At 29.9% G+C, this 21,705-nt stretch overlaps 1 protein-coding gene across 7 annotated transcripts in view; it reads right to left on the bottom strand.

Annotated features, from left to right (window-relative positions):
- The window catches only part of Pisd (phosphatidylserine decarboxylase), a 158,607-nt gene that overhangs the window by 34,037 nt on the left and 102,865 nt on the right, over positions 1–21,705 (bottom strand). For 3 of the 7 annotated variants that reach the window (XM_085820745.1, XM_085820742.1, XM_035353322.2), the window contains exons 2-3: positions 6,721–6,899; positions 2,627–2,832 (exon numbers count right to left, since the gene is read on the bottom strand). In XM_085820745.1, the coding sequence (XP_085676871.1) occupies positions 2,627–2,832; positions 6,721–6,899 (385 nt within the window). Of the gene's footprint in view, positions 1–2,626; positions 2,833–6,720; positions 6,900–8,943; positions 9,208–9,314; positions 9,719–21,705 lie in introns of those variants that run through there. The other 4 variants (XM_035353316.2, XM_085820743.1, XM_035353307.2 and 1 more) reach the window with 4 other exon arrangements.

Consider the following 21,705-nt stretch of genomic DNA (forward strand, 5'->3'; position numbering starts at 1 on the left):
CTGGAAGCTAAAGAAGTCAGCGCTAAAAGAAAAACCTTGTTTATTATATATATCAAGATAAAGAGAAACAATATTCAAAAATGGGAACAAAACAGAAAAATGGACTAAAACAATTTAATTAATAAGAATTTACACTGGAGTTAAAATACATTTTGCTCAAAAACTATATTATTAAAATACAAAGTTATAGATTTAAAAAAAAATTCCAGTTAGTTACACTGGTGAGAATATATATAGATTTGGTACTATTCCATAACTATGCCTCTAGTTAATATAAGATTCCTTATAAATGCAATATGTATAATACTTTGAACACAATGAAATAGTAAATACTATTTACTCAAACACAATAGTATATGTACAGAAGCGTTATGAGAAAAATGTGCAAGGGAAATAAATTACATATAGTTTTTTATTTTATATTAATTGAATGCAGATCTTTAATTTTCTTATTGTAACTATCATATGTTAAAAAAACGGATTGCTAATAGATTATCTTAACTACTACCAGAATCAAAAAATATATTCCTTTCACTGTTGCCATTCCAGTCAATAAGATTGTCTTTTTGCTGCCTACGACCCATTTTCAAAAAAATTCATTGTCAGAAAAATGCGGAGAAAGATCTCTCAAAATTTTTATTTGGTTAAAAATCATATAAACATCAAATAAATTATAAACTAATTTATTTAAAGTAAGATGATAATTTGCAATAAAAACATACTACTCTGTGTAACTAATTATAATGCAAAATTTCAAAAAAAAAATTAAATGCTTTATTTTTAGATTTTTTGACCGAACTATGTGTACCGAAAAGATATATAAATAAAAAATGTCAGTATATAAAACAAACACTATTCATTTATAATTAAGTTTAAAAAGATGAAAAAATATATGAAACAATGTATTCAATTTTCCTTCTATATGATTTTTCTTTCCTACTTCCCCTCCAAACAATTTTTTTCCTGAAACACACTTTTCTCCTTAAAATGTTGAGTTCTTAATATTCTCAAAAATTTCTAAAAGGTATAGTAGAATTTTAGAAATAAACTGATTATTGATTCAGAAATTCCAATCTCAATAAACAAAAAGTTTCAACAACAACAACAAAACAAAAACAAAAAAAAAAAAAAAAACTATCAATAACCACCAAGAGTTTTTGTGAAGCCATCAACAAAACAAACACAGTAAGCCTTTAAATATTTAAGCCCTGTAACTCAGTGGCAAGAATGCTCATAATTTCTAATAGCTATGACAATTTGTACGACGGCTAGATTAATTTTTGAAAATGCAAAAAAATATCTAAAATCATATTTTTATATTTATACCAAGAAAAATTTTTTATTATTGATTACAACCTCTCATTCTCGCCGAAATAAAAGGTAGAAATAGTTAAGTTAGCATTTTATTTTCAATTATTTTGGCATTCACTTTTTCCACAAATTATCATTATTTCCTCTGAACTATTCCATCATTATTTCTCCTCTGATCTCTTTCTTCTATAATTACTTAACAAAAATGATACATAATATCACCTCTCTTTAAATAATTTTTATTCAGTTTCAGACAGGACCGGTACAGAATAACACTGAGTAATGTATACAAGTTTTTGCAACAGAAAATTGATATATATAATATATATATATACATATATATATCTAATATGAATGTAATTTTTAAAACTATCATTAAAGTGAAATATATGCTTTCATAATTTTAAATTGAGCAGTAGTGTATATTATTTATAAATGCAGTACAAAGTTTTTAATTCGGACATCCATAATCTGGAATGATCTATAATCCGGACCTCAAAGCTACAAACTTTCTGCGCATGCGTTTAATGTATAACGGACGGTATAAGCTAGGCTAAAATTATCTAATTATCTATTTCAGTGAATGTTGCAGATTGCGTTGTTCCTTAATCTTCTAATTGGATCCGGCTTATTATTTTTTGCAGACTGTTAGAGCAATTTTATAAAAAGTAAGCTTGAACTTTCGATTATGTCAAAAAGAGTTTCTGATTCTGGAGCTGCCAAAGGATCTACAAAGCAAAAGCATGTTTCAATGTCCATCAAGCAAAAAGTGAAATTGCTGCAAAATAGGATAAAGGCATGAAGAAAGTGACAGAGAGGTTAGTGAAAATGAAAAAATTTTAACTGACAAGTTAGTCGGTATTCAAGGCACAGCAATTACAGGACTTGAACAGCGGAACTTTGTAAATGAACAAGAAATTATGTCTGTTTATAGAATTAAAGAGAAAGTATTAGCACTAAGACAAAGTAATTTACACAACTTACATTGAAAGAAATGTTTAATAAAGTAAACAAATTAATATTAAGCTTTTTTTTTTTTTTTTTTTTTTTTTTTTTTTTTGTAAATTTTGATACCTTTTAGATCATAATTACTCTTTATTTCATAAATTACAGTTTCATGTTTTTAATTTTATAATTTCTGCATGCCATCTTACCAGATTTAAACTGATGATCTATAATCCGGAATCGCCAAAGTCCCGACGAGCCCGGATTAAAGACTTTGTACTGTATATACTATATGTTACTAGCAAAACATTGTAGAATTAACAAATAATGACAAAAATATTAGATTAATACGAAAGACTAAGTCACTTACATATAAATTGGAAGCTAAAAGATCTGATGGATCTGAGGCAGTTGCAATTTTAGATGACTCTCGTTTTTTAACATGCCTAAACTGTTGATATGCTATATATGCAAATCCTACACCCAGTGGTATAGGTGTCCACTTTAAAGTTCGGAAATAGCGTAACAGAGGATTAACTTTTATTTTTTGCCATGTCTCTTCTCTTGCACTTGACTCTATAAAAGAGGAAAAAAGCTAATTAAAATGCATATCATAAACTAGATATAAATGAAGTATATAACCTAAAGAAATATATCATTCACTAATAAATAATTAAAAATTTTAAAAGAAAATTTTACTAAACATTAATGGATACTTTTCTATTAAAAATCATAACATATGGCACTTTGTTTTGACATATTTTCTCCACAGAAGATATTGTGAGTTTGATCTGGCTTTTTCCAGACAATAATTGCTTTCATAACCACCACATTTTTTATCTAATCAGCAACCCCCCCCCCACCAAGATTCCATGACTTCAGATTTGCCAAGAGATAAAGTGGCTGTCACTTTTCTTCAAGAATTAAGGTATTCTTCCAAGAAAGATTACGTTTGAATATATGAAATTAAAAGGACGACTCAAAACCAAAATGGCTACACATTTGTGGTTTGCTGGATCATACACTCTTTTCATTACTGCCATATAACTCATTAACTTATGGAATAATTACATAAGAGATGAATAAGTCTATTTCTTATCTCATCATAACATTGATGGATGCAAGAAAATTGGAGGAATTGATGGCAAAAAAATGCTCACAAAGAAAAATAATGTAGGACATGTTCTTCCCTCTTTAGTGGATGTTATCATGAATTACAGAATATTCATTATTGTTGTTCCTGATCGTTCTTTTTTGTCTATTTGACCCAAAGACATGGGAAAAGGAAGAAGTCAAAATACACCAAGATAGCATCAAAACTGCATGCTATGGTTTTAATGTAAAAGTATCCATTAATTTTTAATAAAATTTTTATTGGACAATAAATTCATTGGTGAAAGACAAAATCCTATAATTATATCAAAAACTTTAAAATCATTATTTAATATTTAGCAATCTTTTACTCATGCACATTTTATACAATTTGCATTCTGTCATATAATTGATATGTTCTTTTTCCACTTTCCAGTGTACAGAAGTTACAGTTCTACTTACCAGCATATCTGTTCAATACACCTGAAGTAGTAATTATGTAAAAAATGGTAATTAAAATTTTTTGCATTATTTTTCTATTTTATTTCAAGCATTAAAATAAGAAAAGTCCGTTACTGAATTTTTTTTCAATATTTTTAATTATTGATAAATATTAAAAAACTAGCAAACATTTACATACACCTCTGCACAAAGACAAGCATCAGTTACTTACATACATTCTTAGAGTGTTTATCTAATTAAATTTTATTAAGTGAAAATTTTTATGTGATATCAGAAACATTAATATACCATTTAAAAAGAGAGAGACAGAGAGAGATGCTTTCTGATTATCCACATCCCCACCTGAAAAGCTGCCAATTACTGGCAACTGATTTTTTGCCAAGTTATGAGACGAAAGGCGACATCTATTTTTTAATATGGCACAGCACTATAAAAATACCATGAATTAACAAAATTTTAAATGCAAGAAATAACAATAATAAATTTTGGTACTTTTCCATTTTGCCGGCGCAAACGATAAAGTCGCCAATAATGGTACAACTGATGCCAAACAGAATATCTTTTGTTGGTAACTTTGTGGACTTTGGAAACATCACTGGAGTCCTGAATAGAAACAGGAAGTTTACTTAAAACTATATTTGTTCGAGTGTAGACGATACAGTACAAATGCGAAGGGTTAAAATTACAGCGTACAGCCGATCCCACACTTTGGGATGCAAAGACCTATAACAAGCAATCCTCTGCTGCTAACTCTATAGTTGAGGCAGAGTATATAGCCTTATTCACAGCAATTAAAGAAGCTCTGTGGCTTTGCAAGTTCATGGCTGAATTAAATTTGCCAGCCAAAAGAAAAACTAAAAATTTTTCTGCCACAACAAACGCACTATTGACCTTAATAAAAATAGCATGTTTCATGCTCGTACTAAGCATATCAATCTTGTTCATCATGTCACTTCCTCATGCTATAAGGGCAAAATTATAATTAAGAAAATGCCAACTGACATTATGATAGTTGACTGTCTCACAAAAGCTAGTATATGTGGTTTTTGAAAAATATGGGGCATTTATGAACAATTCAGCAATAAAATAGTTCCATGCTGAGCTTAAAAAAAATCAAACATTAAAATAAAATAGAAACACAAATAATAAATAAAATAAAATTGAAATAAAATAGAAATAAGATTAAAATAAATATGGATTGCTCTTAATGTTTTCAAGTTTTTCATAGACATATAATCTACAAATAAAAAAAATCTGATATTAAAAAGTATAATTAAAATACTTATAAAGTGTGAAATCAGAAGAAGTGTTGATATTGATCTCCTCTTTTAAATCTGACGTATATTTTGTGTTCTCCGATTGGCATAACTAACATGCGCTTTTCCATCTTGTATCAGTGCTATGTTTGTGTAGCTTGTCACACTAATATTTATTTGATTGCATTAAATAATATTTAGTTAATCCAATGCTCGTTTTTATAATTTAACTTCAACCCATACCATTCAATACAAATAATTTTAATTTTCACTTTGTAATATAACAATTCAGCAATAAAATATTTCCATGCTGAGCTTAAAAAAAATCAAACATTAAAATAAAATAGAAACACAAATAATAAATAAAATAAAATTGAAATAAAATAGAAATAAGATTAAAATAAATATGGATTGCTCTTAATGTTTTCAAGTTTTTCATAAAGACATATAATCTACAAATAAAAAAATCTGATATTAAAAAGTATAATTAAAATACTTATTACAAGATAAACCCTTACAAACTCAATTTCATATTCTGCTGTCACAAAATGATACATTTTTCTTAAAGAAATGTTTTACATCAATTACTCCAACTGCAAAAAATATTGCAGTAAAACAGCATCTTATTCACCACCATTTACGGACAGATGATGAGAAACAGTACTTGTTTCAAATTTAATAAATGAAGATCATGAAATTACATTAGAAAGGGAAAAAAATGAAAACATAAATAGACTGAAACTTTTAGCTAAAAAATCTAATATTTAAATATATATATCAAATTCAAAATTGAATCCATATCTTTGCTAAGCTTTCAAATAAAAAAAAAAAAAAAAAAAAAAAAAAAAAAACCTTTCAGCCACTACCAGACTAAATAGACAAACAGTCATTACCAGATAAGAGACAAACTAAATATTAACAACTCACCTGGTTCAAATATAATTAATAAAATAGATATTAAACAGTACACATATATTTTTCCTTCCAACATATTTCAGAATGAGAGAAGAATATCCAGTCTGAAAGCAGTCAAAATGCAAAAGAACAAAAATTTCAGAGTCAAGAATCAGTTGAAAATGCTGACATGACTGAGATGAGATGGCAGCAGACTGATGAGTACAAAGTATACAGTTTTATGCATTCATAAGCATTTCTTGTTTCTAAGGAAGTTTCCCAAAATGAGAGCCAAATACAGATTTCATGAAACAGGATAAACTTTGTTTATCAGAATTACGTAATAAATATAATAAGAAATGTTTTGTAAGCTCTATATTTAGGAAATTATAAATTTGACTTTATAACCAATTTTCAAACAAAACATCTTGAATATTATATGACATCTGAGGTACATGACACAGCAATTTTCAGGAAAGCAGAGATATCCCTGTTTTGCTGTATTTTATTTAAAAACAGTGCTTTTTCCCAATATTAATAGTATGTAATTTAGGCCAATCTTGAGGGTCAAGATCAGGAACTGATGCTAAGTCAGATTCCAATTTTCAGGTCCAACAGATCTATTCTATTTAATATTCAGGAGGAAGTTTTCTTAAAATGATAATAAATGACACAAATGAAATCATGATGTCCATTTAAACAAAACATTAAAAATTATACTTACAATACATAAGATATAATTAAAAATTAACACACTTACTGTATGCAAAATGCTGAACCTGGCAATTCACAGAGGAATCAATTAGCAGTCTTTTAGTAATCTCAGAATATGGTGATAATATGCAACTTGTGCTTAGCGATGCTTTCCCAGAATAGAGAGTAGGATTTTGTAAATTTGATAATGAAAAGATTGCAATCATACTGCTCTGATAGTTGATCCTACAAAATAAATGTCCAATTAATAACATAAAACATGTTGTTAAAGATCAAAATCTGTCATTAACAATTAAATTACCTGAAGACAACACACACTTTCTAATTGCTACAAAATAAATCTTCATTAAAATATGTTTATTCAGAATATATTTCACACAATGCATGTATTATAACACAAAATAAAAAGATTACCACAATAGTGAATACATTTTTAAATTCATGATTATATCAATGTTAAAAAACATAAATATTAAGGTTTAATTTAAAAATCCATAAAAATTTTGATGACAAGATTTGCCAATATCATATAAAAATGCTTTCAAATTTTAAATGTTAATAACTATTATAACAAGTTAATGCTGTCCATATGGAACATTGATTAGTGATGCTGGCTACAATACCGAGGAGCCCAGGTCTCTTGGATCTATTTCCTGGGCTTCCCTCAAAATTTGGGCAGAACTGGGCAAAACTGTACAAGAGTTACCTATATGATACTCTCAAGCCTCATGCCAATGACAGATGCAATCCTACACTTCTTGACATTTACAGAATTCGTATGATAAAATTCGTAGGTTTGTTCTGATTAGATCAAATAAGTGAGATTAGCTACAAGAAAAAGAAATCACACTTTCCCAGTATAACAATATGCAAGAAAATAACACATTGGCATTTTGTTTGTCATGCAATATCTGCCTTGATAAAGTCCTTCCTAATGAAAACTTTTTTAAACTAATACTACAAATGACAAAAAATATTAAAACATTCATAAAATTACTCGCGAGTTAAAATTTGAATTATGAAAACTTTTTCTTGTGATTACTTTTTTATTTCATGCCAATTAGCAAAAATGCTTTCTTGTAAACTTAAATTGTTTGATACACACACATACATAGATGTGTGCATGTATATAAAGTGTTTTTACACAGGAATAAATATTTGTTTTTCTGATATTTTTATTATTTATCCACAATATACAAAAATTCTTTAACTGCAAAAAGCTAAAGCTAAATTTATATTTATTCAGCTTCAAATCCCATTAAAAATTTTTATAGTGTGATCATCTATTGCATAAGAAGATGGAAAAATGTCAAATACTATTCAAACACCTTTAGTTTTACAAAATAGAAGGTCAATCCAAATGTTTAGATATAATGCATAATGTTTCCATGCATAGATATACCATAATTATTTGGATTGCCAGCAGCCAAGAAGTTGAGATTCCTGAACACTGGTAATTTGACCTGGGTTAAATCCAGGTGAACAAGCTGGCCATATGACTGGTTTTCATAGATTTTACCATGCATGACATAAACATTTGCCAGTTTTCCTTAGAGAGTCCTCCAGGAAGGAAGTCATCCATGAATTAAAACAGATAGTTCTTACGAGTTTCACTATATTCAAATAAACCATTGTAACTATTCTTATTACTTACTACACATTCTATTAACATGATTTAACTAAACATAACACACTAACTAAAGGATTAATTAATACTGTTAAGCAAGGTTTTGATAGATTACTAACAATCATCCACTAATGAAAAATAACAAATATTAACTAAAGTACCTTGACTTTCTTGTTCAGTTATAAATTTTGTTAATTTTTAACTAATAGCTTTCAGCAATTGTTGTAGATTAATTCAACATGACTCGTCAGCAACATTTAAAATTCATCACTGTATTAATTAAATACGGGTTCTCTGCGGATGAAAACCCAATTAACGGAAATTAACAAATATTCATCATTAATAATTAATCAGACTGTTTTCATTTATTTTCATTCCTAGCTACACATCTAAATTCTCAATGATAGCCAAAAATATTATTTATTGCCTGACTACATGTTACTAGACAAAATCTTTAAAACAGAATCAATTAAGTTATCGACAGTAAAATTTACTAATTGACATGCTACAGTGCTTGTGTATTTTGCACATATTTACTATTGAGATCTGAATTTTGTTCCTAGCATACAGTAAATTACAAAAAAGGTCCAAGCGATCAAAATAAAAAATAAATATGAAGTAATAAAAATAAAATTTACATACACAATAAACACAGCACACACCGGGCTCACCAAAAGTAATAGACCAGATGCTTTACAGAAATGTAATTTCATGTTTGATATTAAAGAATGTTTATCCTTAAAAAATAATAAATTCTGAATGGTGAAATTTTTCAATTCTTGTAAAAGGAATCATTTAAGCATTTTTTTTTTTTTTTTTTTAATTCGCAGTACATGATCCCTTATATGAGATTCAAAAGATGACATTAAGTTATGATATCAAGTAAATACATATATCACAAAAATGCAAGTGGAAAACAGATTAAAGATTAATGGAAATAAATCAAAATTCATGCTTTACATAATGTTGCCAGATATATGCAAAAATTAATATTACACACAATTTTTTGGTACCTTATCTTTGCTTCGCATGCAAAATCTATACTGCGTAACCGAAAATTATCACTCATCAGGTGGAACGATAATATCAGTAACTTGACATAGTTATACAAAGATATACCTGAAATATTTTAGAAATTTCCAGTACTAAGAAATACTTCACACGTAACAAATATTTATCAAAACGTTTAGAGATTACCTGAAGCAGACAAGTTAAAGCAAAACTTAGGATAACATGTGAACGTAAGCAGAAGTTGAAGTATTTGTCAATCTTTATGATAAAAAGAAACATTCAAAACTAATGAAAATCTTTACATATTTTCGACATTTTATTTGATCACTTTAGTTATATATTGTCATAACATACTCATATTTCGCTGTGATTGTAACATAATACTTTCAAACAGTATGCGGTTACCATGCTCTCAGAAAACATAATTCGCATTTGCAGTGAAATGCGCGCGCTCTAGCGGCGGTCTTGAAAAGTGAAAATATTTTGATAATCTTTAGTCATCTATCTACTTTGCTTGTCTGACTAAGAAATGAGAAATTTCGCATGAAAAAAGAAAGGAGAAATTCAGCTCTTATAGAAGACAACTGTTATCAAAGTCGACACATCGGTTACAATCATCTTTCTGGTAGAAACTGAATAGGATATACCATATCTTAAATGTTTAAATAAAATAAATAAATTCCCTCACCAAAGTTCTATTACTACCTAGTTAGCCGCTAGACTGAAATATTCATCCAACCTGTTACATTTAATACCTAGAAGGTTCTAATTACAAAAGAAAACTTTCTTCAGTTACATGGAAATATGTTGGTACTTTTCAGTTATCTACACCGAATTAAAAAATGTATGTATATATATATATATATGTGTGTGTGCATGCATGCATATATATATGTAAATACGTAGGTATGCGTGTGTGTATGCATATAACATACATACGGTACGTAGTACATACGCACATACAGGCATTCATACATACATTTTTCCATTCATATATTCTACATACATTTCATGTTTTTTTTTCTCTTTTGTAATGGCTATGACAGCTTTATTTTACTCTGATGGTTTGTCATAGTAATTTTCCCATTTCTCCTTAATAAATAAATTTGTCTTTTTAGGAAGAAGGGCGCAGGAACCACTGAATTCGCCCCGCAAATCGCGACTCACTGTGTTTCTGACGGAATGCATACAGGTTAACAATAAAGAAAAACAACTAGTTCTACTTTTCAAATTATTGCATTTTCATTCGATTGAAAAGCGTTTTATATTATTTTGAAGGATATTAGTCTTACTTTCCTTTCAAATTTACTCCTATTAAATGAGTTGACAACTATAATCCGGATGGGAAAGGTGAAAACAAGAATAAAATTCTGCTCGGTGAAGTGTTCAGAACAACATTCATATCTTTAATATTCATATAGCGTTCGAACATTATTTTTTGAGCAACAAACATTATTTATTTCTGCTTACAAGTAATCACATTAATTAATAAATGCAATGGTCTTGTTAACTTACTTTAAAATTTTATTTTTATTAAAAAATGGTGTATTGGTTTTAAAAATTAGGTATTTACGTACTAGTTCTAGAGCCTTAGTAATTTAAAGAATGTGTCAAACTCTGGTAACCCACGTGAATAACAACTGTTTAGTTCTAACAAAGTAAAGTCATCATTTTTATGTGGATATTTTTAGGATATTCTAAATTTCAGCGGATTTTATAATGTAATGTGTTATTTTTATTTTAAATTCAACTGTGAAATATGCTTTTATAGGATTTGTGTGCAGCAGAAGAAATTGCGGCACAATTTCTACAAGATATAGTATTTTACCGCAAACTTGTTAGCCGGAACTAGTGTTTTAAATCTCTTTTTAAAGCGGCCACTATGAAATTACCACCAAAACAAAAGAAACAAAAACTCTTTTATAAATAGATTTATATTGGTTGATTTTCGGCATAAATATCTAACTGAAGTGCAAAACATATACGTATATATTAGAAACGAGCAAAACTGCTCTTTTATGGGATTGGATTAGAACAGTTCGCTCGCTGAAATGAGTCGGTTCTTTTTATGACTTATCGCTAACTAACACGAACCTTGATGAAAAGATCCGGAGAAACGGGTGCATCAAGAGCGGCTATCGAGGGTGGAGTGAAGAGCTGAAAAAATTGAATGAGAAAAGGAATCGAGACCGATTAGCGAAGCTGGAGTGAAGAGCTAAAAAGAATGAAGCGAGGCGTGGGATCAAAAGAACTCATTCAACCAGATGCTAACTCCTGATTTTTTTCAACTGTAGTTTTGAAATTCCCTAAAACCTCCTTTCTGCACAGAACTACAGGAAAAATTCTAGAATAATTTTTTTTAATAAGTTGGGAAAAGATAAAGTTAAATTTGCTTTTAAAAGGGAGGATATATATTATTTTCTCTCTTAAAATAAAATTTAAATTTTCCTGGGCGCTTCCAACAACAGAGCCTTTATTTTTTCGCAGATTAGGGGTAAGCTCGCCCAGTAAAGTGAATCAAATCGTGAACGATCGATAGTAGAATCAAATCAAAATAGTAGATCTCTGTTCTTGGCAGGCTTCCAACAAGAGCTTTCCGTGAACTGTAAAACAGCTGTAATTCCGTTTTTGGAATAAGAGGAAATTCAATCAATAAAGTGAATCTGTTCTTTGAATCAGTTCCAGAGCAGATCGTTCAAATCTAGTATGTATGTATGTATGCTTGTATGAATATGTTTTCAAGTAAAAACTATCACACTTTTTCTTCTATAAAAAGTCGTCAGACTGAAACAAGGTGATAGCGCTAATATGTAGGTAATGAAAATTACAGAAATATCTAACTGCCGTTCTTTAAAACTTAGCTTTGACTCACGAATTTTCCAAAATTTTAGCGTGTAGCTTCAGCTGATATGAAACTTGACCAGTATAAATTGAACAAAATATTTATGTTAAGGATAGTTAACATAATATACTGAATAACAGCAATAAAATTTATTACTACTGCATACCATTCTTTGCCATTTTTAACTAGATAACCCCCTGTTTTGGTACATTTACATAAATTGCTAAGTATTGTTTTGATATATTCATTTTGATAAGCAGCCGCTTAAAAAACCGGTAATGAAGTACAGTCAAAAGTCGTTAATCCGGACTCGTCGGGACTTCGGCGATTCCGGATTATCGATTTTTCCGGATTATAGATCATCAGTTTAAATCTGGTAAGATGGTATGCAGAAATTACAAAATTAAAAATATGAAACCGTAATTTATGAAATAAAGAACAATTATGATCTAAAGGGTATCAAAATTTACAAAAAGAAAAAGCTTAATATTTATTTGTTTACTTTATTAAACATTTCCTTCAATTAAAGTTGCTTCGTTTCATGTGATAATACTTTCTCTTTAATTCTATTAAACAGACATAATTTCTTGTTTAGTTACAAAGTTCCGCTGTTCAAGTCCTATAATTGTTGTGTTGAGAATACCGACTAATTTGTCAATCGAAATGTTTTCGTTTTCAATAACCTCTGGGTCACTTTCTTTACTATCGGAAGCGAATTATAATGACGAGGAACTTGATTTAAATCATATCAAAGACGGAGTATATCGAGATGAAATACTACACTTAGTACGGAATTATAAACCAAATAAAATAAAAACATCTGCTCTGAAGATAAGGATAGTGCTGACAAATCAACTTCCAATCCGCAGCGTGAAATTGATAAACAGATTTCGGATTTTAAAATATACTTTCACTTTGTAGATACAAATTACATATTAGTAAATATATATCGGAAATTCTATTTGACATAATCTTTCTAATCTATCATAATCTAATAATGACGTTTCTGCCCTCCCCCCTCTGCCGCAGAGCAGCGTGAAATTGATAAACAGATTTCGGATTTCAAAACATACTTTCGCTTTGTAGTAAATATATATCGGAAATTCTATTTGACATAATCGAAAGTTCAAGCTTACTTTTATAAAATTGCTCTAACAGTCTGCAAAAAATAATAAGCCGGATCCAATTCGAAGATTAAGGAACAACGCAGTCTGCAACATTAACTGAATTAGATAACTTTAGCTTAGCGTATAACTCCGTTACACATTAAACGCGCATGCGCACAAACATATTCGCAGCTGTAAGGGTCTTATGCGCTCTCGTAAACGCCTGTGCGCATGCGTGAACGCGACGCATGCGCAGAAAGTTTGTAGCTTTGAGGTCTGGATTATAGATCATTCCGGATTATGGGTGTCCGAATTAACGACTTTTGACTGTACTATGATATGGATGTTATTACTAGAAATATGAAATTACACCTTTTAAGAAAGCTCTATAGAACACTACAGAAATTCTTACAGACGTTTATAGGTAATCATCAATATAAATGCTTTTCCATATTATTCCATAGAATTTTATACAACTTTTACAGAACAGGATTCTATAAATATGTTGCTTAGAAAAATCAATAAAGCATTTATAGAACGATATTCTGTAGAAATCTGAGAAGTTTTTCAAGATGTAAATAAAGCAATCCCCTCTCCGATGTACTATATAATGATACACAAGAATACATATTTGAAAAGAAAATATGGTTTCCTTTTTTCCTTCAGCTTAGCGTGCCTTAGCTTCTAAATTATGTAACATTTTATGTAATTTTTTCAGTAATATTGCTTATACAAAACTGAATCTTGCAAAAGCGTAAAATCTTGTAAATCATAAAATAAATTAAAATATTAAAACTAATTTATAAAAATTATAATTAATTATAAAAAATTAATTCCTGAAATCATGACATTAATTATGGTATATAACTCAACAAGATAAATGATTTTTTTTAAATTTTAATTAAATTTTATTTAAAATGTGCTTATATTTATTTAAATACTTTTTCAAATCAAACTGATATTGAAATTCGTCATCAGGGGAAAATATCACAGCTATTCCGAAAATTCCCCACCATGTTATAGCTAGTTTCAAAATTTAGATTAAAATATTCTGCTAAATGAAGAAAACTTAATTCATTCTGTTTTAATCAAAAAGAAAATTTCGATCATTTTTACTGCTTTTAAGTATTCCAAAGCTTTTATAAGAACTTTTATAGAAAAATTTAAGTAAGGAAACTTGTTTAGAATTCTTTAGGACTACAACCAATTTTCCATAAACTAGATCTGATATTTTCTCTCTAGAAATCTATTAGTTAATTCTATGCATATTATGTAAGATTGGAACCTTTAGAAACAGTAAAAAGTTTTGTAGAATCTCTGCATAAATCTCTACAGAATATTTACTTATATTTCTTTTAGAATATTTTTATATAACTCTATAGGAGTTACATTGTTACGAATTTCGTATTTAGTTATATATCTTTAGTAGAATTATGATTAAAATTGTTTTCTTTCCCCGTGCAATGCAGCGCGTGACAAATTTTAAGAGAAAGCTACGCCGGAAAAGTAAAAATACAGGAGCACCTTCATTTAACATTGAACAAAAGTTTAGCTCGGTAATTTAATTTGACTAAATGTAATTGACTACTATGTTAGCTGTAACCGTAATTCTACTTTTTCTTATTTCCAGAAATTGCTAGAATTATCTAGCGCGATTGATTTAAAAAGCTATAAAAAGTCAGAGAGAAAATATTGCAGCTCAGTTTTTTTGTGAGTTGTTGTATACTTAGCTACTGTAATTTTGTTCATCGTATTAGCTTTCTCTGCACTATGGATTGCGTTCTATTTAACGTTTTTAGTAGTTTAAAGGATAGCTTCTGATTATATTGCGTGATATTGTACGAATATCTCTGAGGGAAATGTCCATTTACCGTGATAAGAATGAATTTTATTAACTTATGCATTCAATCTATTACGAAGCCGTACGCACGCAACAATATCTAAAATTTTATAGAATTGTACAGAATATCTAATTTATAGAAATATGGGCCATAATCCTAAAAGGTTCCAAAGCAGTTTAACATTGGATTTTTTTTCAAGAATTCTATAAGATATTTTCCTAAGAGACGAACGCATATGGAAACTCCGCGTTCTTACGATTGCGTTCGCTTTATAATGAGCATCGATTTTAGGTTAATAGTTATAAAAAATTGGCAAATGTTCGAATTGCAATACTTAAATTAAATATGAAAACTTTTTTGTGAAAATACATCGAACTTAGTAACAATACTACTTTAAAAAGCACTTTATAACATTATGCTAAGTGTCCAGGTCTTGTAGCGGGATGTCGATATTACACACAAACAACTAAAATTTCATACAGCCGTCATACTTTCTACTGTTTGAGGAGTTTTTTCTCGCAATATTAGATTTCCAGCTTGATTGATAAAAAGTTTAAAAAGTTCAGCATTCATGAAATATTACAATTTTTGCACTATACCAGCAAATATAACGCAACAGCTACTGTAGTCATCAGAATGTGAAAAGATTTTCAATAATCCTCTTTAGATTCAGTATGTCGAACAGATTACGCTTGAATAAATATTTTCCCAAAACATCTTAGCAAGCTGTTTACTAAACATATTAGCGTTATGTTATCTATTTTAATTATCCTGTAAGCATTTCTTATGCTAGGAGATCATCAACTTGCACACCTTTTTAAATCGTCCTGGAATGAGGAAATATAGAATGAACTCAGAATTTAATCTCTGAAAGCTTCTCCAGCTTTTATCGTTATTAATCCCCCCCGAGGGTCGACGTAGAGAACTCTGCGAAGCTACTGGCTAGGATCTGTACCTAGGCAGTCTCGGCCACGGGGATATAAAATTTATGAACTTGGTGGTTCTGAAGGCTCTGGGAAAGGTCACTTATTGGCCGGCCCCAGAGTCTGGCACGTCCTAGCGCGGCGTGGTACTAGTAACCCGGGGGTCTCGCCCGGGGTCGCTGGGTAATGTCCCGCTGCGACGGGCTCGCCCAAGCGACTGGTAGGAGCATTAGACGACCGGTGCTGCCTGGGGCTTGCTCCAGGTGGTGCGCTGCTCTCCTGAGGGGTAATAGCGGAGGTTGAACCACCACGATGTGCCCTAAGGGGGAGTGGACCCGTAGTGAGATTAATTTCTCGGAACGGGGAATGCCTAAAACTTTTTCTTCTTCTTTTATCGTTATTAAAAATAAAAATTTCCCGATTATCGGACTGAAAAAATAATTCCATAAGCTAATTGTTGCAATGGAAAAAAGAAAAAACGGCAATAACTTTGAGTTGGTTCTACAAACAGAAATGAGCAGTAATAAAATTATATTCGTAAATTCAGATGTCAGTATCAAATCCATGAAAGTTGCTCTCGCATATGCAGCAGAGTATAAAATGCAGCAGAAAATGTTTACCTTCACCACTTTATCGTCTGCTGTTTTAGTTAACGTCATTTTATATTCAACGAAATTTACTTTGCTGATTTCAAAATTGTGCATCATATAAGCATTCAATACTTCTCAGTTAAAAAATATATAAAACATGCGTTAAAAAATATATAAAACATGCTGCCCCCTAAGAAATGCTTAACAGAGGCAAAATTTACTAAGATTTTTATTTTTATTTATTTATTTATTTTTCTGCGTAGCAACGGCAACAAATAAAAATGATTTTGAATTTCAAAATGTTTTACTTCCAAAGGTATTTCGTGACTTTTCCTAAATTTCTAAAAAAAAAAACTTTTCTTTATGTTTGGAAATGTCCCTAATTATCATCAAAGATTCTTTTTTAAAAAGCAAAATATATTTTTATGTAAACAAAGGATTTAGAATAAACACATTTTTAAAAGTCAAATAGTGATTTTCAAGATCTGAATTCGAATCATGACACAAAACTTCGATGAATTTCTGGCTTTAGTTTAGAAATCGCGCTAAGTTAGGTTGGTTAGTTATTTCAATATGGCAAAGCACATGGAGACTACCTGTCTAAAGGGAAGGAATGCCATCACGGGGACTTTTCTAAGGAAAAATGGCTCGTATTCAGCACATGCGGAAAATCACGAAAAACATGCAGTCAGCTCGTTCGCCTAGGTTGGTTTCCGGGGCAAACTGTCAGTAGTTTTTAACTGCTCAGCCACTAGCGAGACCGCTTAAATTAAAAGCCAGGTTATTAGATTCGTACAGTATATGTTAATTAACCAGTTTTGATTTAAGTACTAACTTCTCCTTTTGTATAGCCTTGTGTGAATTTAAGCTAAAGGTTTTGAATCTTTAGTTAAGAGAACTTCTGGAAGTTCCGTTTCGCTGTATTTTTAGCCAGCTCTGTTTAAAAATTATATTCTGGCTTTAGGATTCTTGCCAGCCGATGCTTTAAATAAGCGCCGGAAAACTACTATATGAGCCAGCTTATTATATTTAATGTATAGTTTTCGACTACCGTATTATTGTTCGAATTTAAGGGTCTGTTCTGTTAATTTAAAATATCCACATGTTGTAGAAATTTCGTGTGTAGCACAAGTTGTATCTTTATGTTCCAACCTGAAGGTAAAATTAAAAAAAAAAAAAAAAAAAAAAAAAAAAAAAAGTTATTTAAAACTTCTGTATTTTGTAGGTTGCTCAAGACGTAGCGATATTTCGCTGTCTGGTAAGGTCTCTAGGTTTAACTCTAGTTTCCAGTTATAATAGAAACCCTGGATTCTAATTTACTACTTGATTTGCAATTAAAATATTATTATACTCCCAGGAACAAACAGAAGATATTTGCTAATGCGTTAGTTTTTTAAACTACAAAGCCGTAATGCAAATGAACTTTCAGTTACATTTGCTATTATTGTATTTACTTCGTGTTCTTGGGTGTGTGTGTGTGTGTGTGTGATTATGGCAAAGCCTCGAGGGCTATCTGCCTAAGAGGAGGGATGCCTTCGTGGAGGACTTTCTAAGGGAAACTGGCTCGTATACACGTTACACATGGGGAAAACCACGAAAACGCCCATGCAGCCAGCCCGTTCGCGGGATTCGAACCTCGGACCGAACTACCAGTGTTCAGCGACTTTACCGCTCGGCCGCTGGTGGGCTCGTGTTCTTGGAATCTAAGCTAAAGACGGGAGGATGGTTTGTAGAAACGTTGAATATTAAATAAAATAAGTTGGCTCATACATTTTACCAGGCGTATTTTAAAGCATCGGCTAGGAAAGAATACGAAAGCTGGAATATAATTTTTAAATAAAATGTTAAAAATACTAATAGCAAGACGTGATCGTGAGGAAATCTCTCAACTAAAGATTCAAAACCTTCAGCTTAAATACACACTAAAAGCTAAGAATGTTACGGAAAACAAACTGTTTCAAAGTGAGTACGGCGAAGAAAATGATATTTAACAAACAAAGGTAACCCACAAAACGTTAAAAAACACGCCCCTTTGGGCGTAATGTAAAATCTGGAAGCTTTTTTCTTCGCACTTAAACCATAAAATCCAGTTCAACAGCAATATCGTAAAATAATTTTAAAATGAGCGTATCTTTAGAATTTCTAATACACAGGCTCGCGCGCTGGATATAATTTTTTTTTTTTTTTTTTTTTTTCCGTAGAGTATTCCCATTGCTCGCTTTGAAATTGTTGAGTTTGTTAATCAAAAACTCGTCAATATATTCCAAAGTAAGTAAAAACATATTCCAAATTCCAAATTTGGGTTTCCAGATGCCCATATTCGCAGTAGGATTACGTCATTCAAAATTTGATGGCTCTAGATAACGTTGTTTTATCGTAATGCGAGAAACATACATACATTTATGCAGATTCTTCGTTGTTTAATTTCTTTAAATATAAGACAGGGTTGTAATATTTGGTGGCAACAGTTTGAAAAGGGAACCGACATATTTTTAGCGCAATGTGCCAAAGCGAAATTACTATCCCTTCTGGGCTAAACATTATTAATATTATTTAAAATTTGTAATCATTAAGATATATCCAAACCTAAGTGATTGTTTTCCAATTATACGAACTCTAAGTGACTTTAAAATGAGCAACTATTTATGGCACTCGCCCAACATTTTAGAAATTACCTTTAACTAAAATTTATTATGTTAATACAGCGAATAAAAAATCAAGGATAACTGCGGATATATTTAATGAAAGCCTCAATAAAATAATTAATCACGGGTCTTTATTTTTATGTTATGCTATTTGATTTTTGAGATTTAAAAAATGAAAAATTTGACTTTAATCAGAAATTCAAATAATATTTTATAAAACTAAATATAGAATGATAAAATTATGTAAAGTAGTGGCATAGTGATAAAAGCGTGGAAATTTTTTTGTAAACATAGAATTCTAAATTAAAACCGTGCTTTACGGTATATCCTGTCTTAATGCAGAATGCAGTTTTCAAAGGCGTGGTGACGAAAACTGGGTGAAAAAGTATTATTTCGAAAGAAATGCTTTTCAAACAAATTAAATCACGTTTTAAAAAAAAATCATTTATTAGAACAAACACGTTTGAAGGACACAATACAAATGAATAAACAGAAATCTTTAAAAAAACTGCTTCAAAAATTATAATTCAACCACGCAACTCAAATAATTAAAATAAAGTTCTAAAAAGAAAAAAAAAAATGTCTAAAAATAACAATTGTACTTAAAAAAAAATAATATGAAGTAAAAATATATGCAAGAAAGAAAAAATTGTACTTTTTCCCGTACGCGCATAATGAAGGGGAAATTGAAATAGGTTGCCGTTAAACAGAGAGCTTCGCCAAGTGTATTATTCTTGCCAAAGTAAAAAAAAAAAAAAAAAAAGAGTGCGTCAAAGTAAATTTCCGATTTACTAATTAAATTTCAAAGCAAATTTTACAAAATTTGGGTTTTTAGGCATAATTTGAGTAGCAGAATCGAAGTATGGGAAAAAAAAAATGGCATGTCATTTCAGAAAAAGTTCCATTTTCTGTCAAAATACTTATGTTGGAAAAATGCAAAATATAAATCTAATATATATTCTAAGTCGCCCTTTCGAAATATGAAAAACACAAGTTGAGTTTCGTCAACCAGTCCAGTAGAACGGAAGATATAAAACTGTATCCCACCTTTTTTTCTTGGGGGGGGGGGGAAGCTGACTGTACGTGTCATACATGTTCGTTTAAATTAATTTAATAATATATATAAAAATATTTATTTTCTTATATCATTTTCTTATGCTGAAAAGTTAATAGGTGAATAAATTAACAACAGTCTTAATTTTACTTGGGATAGAAAGAAAAGAAAGAACATAGATAAATGGAGTTCCAGACGGAATCTGGATAACTGGAATTCTGTTGCAATATAATAACATGAAAACATGACAGAAAGAAATGATTCAAATTCTGCTTCAAATTCTCTTGCAATAGAGGACATTAATGTCTCGACTTCATATATAATGCAGTTATACATGGAAAGAAAATCGATAAGGCTATGTACTTGTGGGCATCAAGTATCGATGATGTCCTTTAAATCATTTAATAAGTAAATGGCGAAAGCAAAGGTATACTTCTTTAACCATTTCAAAGAATACATTTCGCATCCGATTTATACAAAATCAAGCCCCTTTTCAGGAGGGGTTTTCAACCAGGAAATCAGTTGCACTTTTATAGTTTCAGGGAGAAATAAGGTCAGTCTTTCATTTATTTGTTAACTAGCAGCTTCGCTGCCAGTCTTCGTCTGGCTTTTACATGTACCGAAAAAATGGCTAAATGGAACACCAAACGTTAAATTTAAAAACTGCGTAGAATTTTACACTGCAGAACAACTTCATAAAAAAAAAAAGTTATTACGTATAACAAAATTATAATGAAATAAGCAATATCCCTTAATACAAATATTAATTATCCTAATAAATAAATTAACCAACTTCCCTTTGCAAAATCTTAAGAACTCAAATGGTATAAAGGGTATTAAGAACTTCGTTTCCTAAAAAAAATCACTCAAAACTTTTCAATATCTCAAAAACAGTGAAATGAGCAATAAATAACATAAAAGAATACAAAAAAAAAAATCTGTAAAGCAAAATATAATTAATGATATTTTATCATATATTTTCAAGAGAAAAAAATTACAATGAAATAAGATATATCCCTTAATACAAATATTAAGTATCCTAATAAAAAAATTAACCAACCAACTTTCCGTTGAAGAAAAAAAAATCAGCAAAACTTTTCAGTATCTTACAAATAGTGAAATAAGCAAAAAATAACATGAAAGAAACTCAAAACAAAAAATTCCGCGCAAAATTTTACTCTGCAGAACAACTTTATCAAAAATAAATAAATAAATAAAATAAATAAAATAAATGTATTATATATATAAAAAATGACAATAAAATATGCCAATCTCTTAAAAACAGTGACATAAGAAATACGATGAAAAATTGTTGCCAAACCCATATTTCTAAAAGAATGAAACTATTCAAAATAATGCGATTTCATCAAAAATCTATCAACAACAATAAGA

The sequence above is a fragment of the Stegodyphus dumicola genome, chromosome 7 (assembly GCF_044657685.1).
Source record: "Stegodyphus dumicola isolate Sdum_Otavi_A_Nest chromosome 7, ASM4465768v1".
NCBI classification, from domain to species: Eukaryota; Metazoa; Arthropoda; class Arachnida; order Araneae; family Eresidae; genus Stegodyphus; species Stegodyphus dumicola.